This window comes from Filicampus tigris, chromosome 21 (genome assembly GCF_054856515.1).
Source record: "Filicampus tigris isolate MCC_2025a chromosome 21, RoL_Ftig_1.0, whole genome shotgun sequence".
NCBI lineage: Eukaryota > Metazoa > Chordata > Actinopteri > Syngnathiformes > Syngnathidae > Filicampus > Filicampus tigris.
In genome coordinates this window covers 12,938,327-12,944,488 of record NC_141237.1, presented here as the reverse complement: position 1 = coordinate 12,944,488, position 6,162 = coordinate 12,938,327, and the positions used below count along the sequence as shown (strand labels likewise).

The window sequence follows — 6,162 nt, the reverse complement described above, 5'->3', positions numbered from 1 at the left end:
GGAGATAAAGGTACCGTAATATACGCAACATAAGGCGAGGCTTTTATCTCCGCTGTAACAAAGGCTGCACAGTAAATAAAGTCAATTGTGGTCATTTTAGGTACAGTGTATTTCCGGAATCCATTGATGGGGCCATTCACTGACTCTACTACAGGGGCATTTATCTACTTGCATATTGCAATTCAAGTCAAGTGAAACTGGAATACAAAGCAAATGAAAAAGGACTAACATGGAGAAATCCAGCAAAACATCAAGAGCGTGGAATGGAAAAAAAAAACAAGGCGCAAAGCTCTCTGGACCATAAAAATACACTGTGGAGAAACCACGTCAGTCTACTGGAATACTAATTGTCATTAACGATATCATATTCACATAACATTGGAAGACATTTAATAATATATGATCAATTGTTCTACATGGATTCATTTGCCCTGTTTATGTGCTTTGGTGTTTCAGTTTTAGTTAGTCATGTGAGCAATAGTGTAAGACTAGGGATGTAACGATTAATCGAAAATCGATTTAAAATGGATTCAACCCGATTAATCCATTCAACTAATCGAAAAATCGAGTTAACATTATCTAGAAAATGATTTCTTGAATCGTTTTTTCATTCCAGATATATAGCATAGCACATTTTGAATGTGTCGATCAAATCACAGAGACAAGCAAGATAGCAATTTTTTTTTTTTAATCGAATTGAATCGAAAATTGGGAACTGAAAATCGAAAATTGAATCAAATCGGGGCTTGAGTGAATCGTTACATCCCTATGTAAGATGCTTAGGTACTTAATTACTGCCTGTTGCGTTTGTAGAGGGAGGTGTTAATTGTACATGTGGATGAGGCACCCCGCTACTATTTGGGGGATGGCTACTTCTGAGGAACTACAATAGATGATTATCAGCTCATAATCATTGTTTACATTGTAATATTATCTGTAAGAGTTTAGCCTCATGGTGAAACTTAAGCATGACAAGACTATGACATTACAGTGCACTTCGAGTGGCTTCATGTGCTCCACAAAAGTCTCTTGTTGGATTTGTTTTAATGGATGCAAACTATCTGACAAGATGCTCATCTCCTCCTGCAGGGCGAGGGAGAGTTAAATCCTCTCTGATTCCACTGTCACTCACGCAGGCTGACAAGACGCATTGCAGCGTGAAATGACAGACACAGCTCCACGCCAATGGAGCGTCAAGTGAAGATATGATAAACAGGATGATGAGGAAAAACTTGTTGATAAAAGTCAAATGATAACATTTTGCGCTGTACTTCCTTGATGGAGAATTAAGAGGGAGGAAGGGTGAAGTGATTAGTGAGATTCATGTGAGTCTAGTGATAAGAAAGTCAATATTTACAAACTCTTAACAGATTCATTCCGTAAATTATTTTTTTCTTCTTGAGATGATCCCTGGACAGTGCTTATGAAAATAAATTATACTGTATAATCAATTGGATATGCATGAATACCCAGGCTGACTGGTAATCTTAATGAGGTGAAATTTACAGTAAGCGTATACTCACTACTTTTTAAAATTGATGTATTATATTATTATTACTTCATGACAAGTCGAAGAGATGTTAATTTAACAATACTGTATGTTTGTTATTCTGGTTGAAGTTTGCGGTCATGCAGAACTGTAAACCTTTGTGTAATTTGGTTACCACGATTAGCTCCATGAGAATGTCACAAACTCTAAGACCACGTCTCAATTGTAATACTGTTTTATACCACCATACACGACAATAATGAACGCAGTAAATGAATAACTATCTGAGTACTCAGTGTACACTTGGTGTACATCTTTCAAACCATTTTGTGATTTCACTGCCATAAAAATCCCAATATGGGGTTTAGGACCAGCACGACTGAATCGGAGGTTTCCAAATCAGTTGCCACGGTAACATATAATACATTTTCCTGAAACAAATTGAGAATCAAAAGTGAGATGGGGGCCCATAAAGCTATACAAGAACTGTATCCAAAAATATCTTGCCTATATATAATGCTCAGTTTGACTACTTTTACCATTACATCATGTATATTATGGGATATAGAGCATGCTATGAGCCTTTCCTCTATTGTGCCTTTCTTCCTTTGTGACTATGGCTTTGAGCCCTTATGACTTCAGGAGTGTCAATATTCTGTTTAGTTCATTTATTTTCTTGAGATGATGAGTCATCAGAGCTAGTCGGGTTTCTCCAGGTGGCGCATGCCTTCAACAACCATCCGCTAAACTCTGCTAGGCCTTCTGCAATACTAAAAGCTTATTTGCGAACTGCAAAATGAATGAAGTGGAGAAAATGAGCCTTGAGAACGGGGACGTTGAAAGTGTTGCGCAAGAGTACCATCCACTGAGTGTGAGTTTGTCTTACATTTGTTTTATTATCTATTTAAAAAAAGAAAAAGGAAATCCCTAAAGCGGCCTGCCGTTACAAAGATACCAATACTCACGTTTGATTGAATATCAGAGAGGTATTAATTAAATAGCGTGTCTATGCTTGTGGTAGTATTGCATTGTTGTAGAGCTGAAACGTTTGATACTGCCTGATACGAATAGCACTGTTGCTAAAAAACAAATGGAGCAGCTGAAATATCTTTTAACATGGTAAAAAAAAAAAAAATTATTGGGTTACTTAATTATAGTCACGCATACGCTGTTTAGATTTCTCGTGAGAGGAACACAGGTGACAGTTTTATTTGAATTACATTCAAATGTGTGTTTGTAAACAGTACTCGAGAACTCACCACTGGCAACAAAGTGTAAATCTTGCTTCCATTTTTCTAGACGATTTTACTAAAATATTGAGTGTTTGTAAACTATAAATGCTTTTGAGATGTATTTGAACAGCAGATGGAAATACAGCATAGACTAACTCGAACTCGAAGAACTAGAAGCACCCTTAAAAGATTTCAGCCTTTCCTCTGGAAGTAGGAAATGGCTTTGTTTCTTTGACGTTTTTTGACACAATTTGGGTCAATTTGACCTAACTTTCTCGGTTGCTTTTGCAGAAAACAACCCGAATAATGCGTAATTTTTTGTACAAAACAACCTAAAAAATTGAATGTTTTGTACAAAACAATGCAAGAAAGTGGGTCGAATTGACCCAGTTTGTGTATCGGTCCATTTTTGACCCCAAATAGCGTTATTTTTAACCCAACTGTTTTTCGAGTGAACACAAGCTTTGCCTCTTATTCCTGGTGAGACGTTGTTGTGAAATGAACATCTGGTATTGGTTGGGCCATGACCGCAAAAAAAATTGGCAATATGAGGAACATTCAATTGTGGCATATCGTATCAAGATACGATCGATCTTTTATGTCGCCTCACCGTCGTGAATCAACTGCTGAAATAATTATAATGCAGACCTCAACCTATAAGGCTGAACAGTCCTAATTCGGATTAGCACAAAACTGTACACCTTAACTTAAAAGCTAGCGCCTTCATGATTGAATTCTGTTACGTTAGATACATACGGAATCTTGATGCTAAGTATCATTGTGTCTTTTAGGCACAACGACATAATCACGGTGATACTGGACAACAAAACGGCCTTGTCTCTGGCGAGAGCTCCGCTCGCGCAGATGGAGCTGCTGCGCCGATCGAGCGCCAGGAGCGACACGGCCACCGTAAAGCTATGGAGCACGAGAATGCGCACGGGATGGAACAAAAGCTCCAAGAAAAAGAGGAAGAGATCAACTGCCTTCTTAACGCGTTGACTGACGCCGAGATGGTCACCGTGTTTGTCAGCAAGTCGTGGATGGATGCTTACGAGAAGCTCAAAATGGCCTATGAGGATGAGTCCAACAACATGGTGGCGGCCATAAATGCAGAATGGCAGAAGTGGTGGGCCTACAGAGAGCAGGAGACCGCCGACCAGTTTCAGACTCAGTGGGAGAACATGCAGTGGCACATGGACGATATGGCGGCTCAGTTCAAAACTGAGTTAGACATCATGCAGAGGCACAACTTCGAAATGTCTGCGTACTTCAGAAATGGAATGGAGATGCTCCAAATGCACATGGGTCGGATCATCCAGGAAAAGGATGACTTGATTGCAAAATTGAGAAGGGAGAACTGCATTCTTGTAGCGGAGAATGGAGAGATGTCGCAGTCGCATCATTTTAAATACGAGGCCCCAAAAGAGCAACAAAGTGTCAAAGCTTCAGAAGGTCCACTGAGGGTCGAGCATGAGGCAAGGTTAGCCCTCGTTAATGTGGTTGAGGTAACGGGTAGCGATCCAAACCTTGATGCGCAATGAAGCATGTCGGGTACATCACTCCCGGTAGAACTTGTTGCATCTTAACAATGCATGTTCATCTTAAATGGTTACAAGCTAATGAGTGATAAAATGAGAGGAGGCAACATCAAGAACTGGCACCTGGTAGCGGCAACGTAGACAGCAAGTTGGGACAAATGGACAGAAAGCGCATTGAACGAGGCCAAAAAGCATTGAACAAAAACCGGTTACAGAACAATGGCCAACCCTACACTTTGGATTTGTTTAAAGGTCAAATCTGTACATTAGCGCCTCGACTCAAAAGGTTCCTACCTTTTCTGAATGGGAACAACTGTGGGCAGACATTGACATGCATTATTCAGAGAAAGTGGACTATTACTCCCTTTTCTGGTCCATTTAAGAGAGATCCACCCTCGAGGAGGATAGTAACCTCATACTAATGGAAGAGGCAAGGGACCGTCCCCAGTGTGGAACAGCTTTAGTAAAATTCACATTTGTCTTCAACTCAACTGGAAATGCACTTTTACCTCTGTAGTCCAAGATAAGGAGCAAAGGTACCTTAGAGTTCAATAGTCATCCACATTGTCTTGAATACAATTGTGGATGAAATTGTCCCTCTACGGGGTACCGTGGTTCCTGACTTTCAAGCTATAAATGTGGTCAATCTTATTTAACGCTATTCTGATCATATCATTCACAAGCAAGGTTATTTAATGCTGTCTGACATGTTCAATTAATCTACCCTTTTCCTGACACATTTTAGATGACAGCAGCTGATCACAATGGCAGGGATCCTCGACGGATTGTTTGATGCAAGGATGAATATCTATCTGTAAATACTGGAAATTTGGAAATACTGGAAATTGGGAAATTCAAAGGAAAAATGTAAGTGTAAACGTGTGAGAGATACTGACAGAAAAGACTTCAAGTCATACCTCTCAAACCCGGGCTGTGCTGGATCTTACAAAAGTTGTCATTTGCCCGTATATTTCTGTATATAAGGCTGTGCTGAATCTTACAAAAATTGTAATTTGCCCGTACATTTCTGTATATAAGGCTGTGCTGAACCTTACAAAAGTTGTAATTTGCCCGTATATTTATCGATATAAGACTATGCAGAATCTTACAAAAGTTGTCATTTGCCCATACATTTCTGTATATAAGGCTGCGCTGATTCTGACAAAAGTTGTAATTTGCCCGTATATTTCTGCATATAGTCCTGTGCTGAATCTTACAGAAGTTGTAATTTGCCCGTACATTTCTGTATATAAGGCTGTGCTGAATCTTGCAAAAGTTGTAATTTGCCCGTACATTTCTGTATATAAGGCTGTGCTGAATCTTGCAAAAGTTGTAATTTGCCCGTGCATTTCTCTATATAAGACTATGCAAAATCTTACAAAAGTTGTAATTTGCCCGTACATTTCTGTATATAAGGCTGTTCTGAATCTTACAAAAGTTGTAATTTGCCCATACATTTCTGTATATAAGGCTGTGCTGAATATTACAGAAGTTGTAAATGCCCGTACATTTCTGTATATAAGGCTGTGCTGAATCTTCAAAAGTAGTAATTTGCCCGTACATTTGTGTATATAATCTTACACAGTATTTATCACCGGGAGAGGTGGGCGAACCGGAAATGGACAATTCTATATATAATCGTGCACAATATTTATCACTCAGTGGGCGGGTGGGACCGGGGGTTGGCGGGAAGGGGGAAATAGAAAGTCAGCCGAAGTTTGCAGTTGGAATCACTAACGGATGCCCGTTTAAAATTAGAGGCGGACCGGCCTAGAGTGGCGGTAGCAATGAAGTTTGGCCATAAAGATGTGCGATGTATGACGTACATGTTTGAAAAGCTGTCTCCACCTGTAGAAATTATGCCGAAAGCGTACAACTTGACAGGTATGTTAAAGTATTCCAA

At 39.6% G+C, this 6,162-nt stretch overlaps 1 protein-coding gene across 1 annotated transcript; it reads left to right on the top strand.

Moving 5' to 3' along the window:
* Nucleotides 1–1,331: 1,331 nt before the first annotated feature.
* LOC147127671 (uncharacterized) lies at nucleotides 1,332–5,903 on the top strand. Its single transcript, XM_086021466.1, has 2 exons — nucleotides 1,332–2,360; nucleotides 3,513–5,903. Exons 1-2 carry the CDS (start codon nucleotides 2,286–2,288, stop codon nucleotides 4,260–4,262), a joined length of 825 nt encoding a protein of 274 aa, XP_085877592.1. The 5' UTR covers nucleotides 1,332–2,285; the 3' UTR covers nucleotides 4,263–5,903.
* Nucleotides 5,904–6,162: the final 259 nt, after the last annotated feature.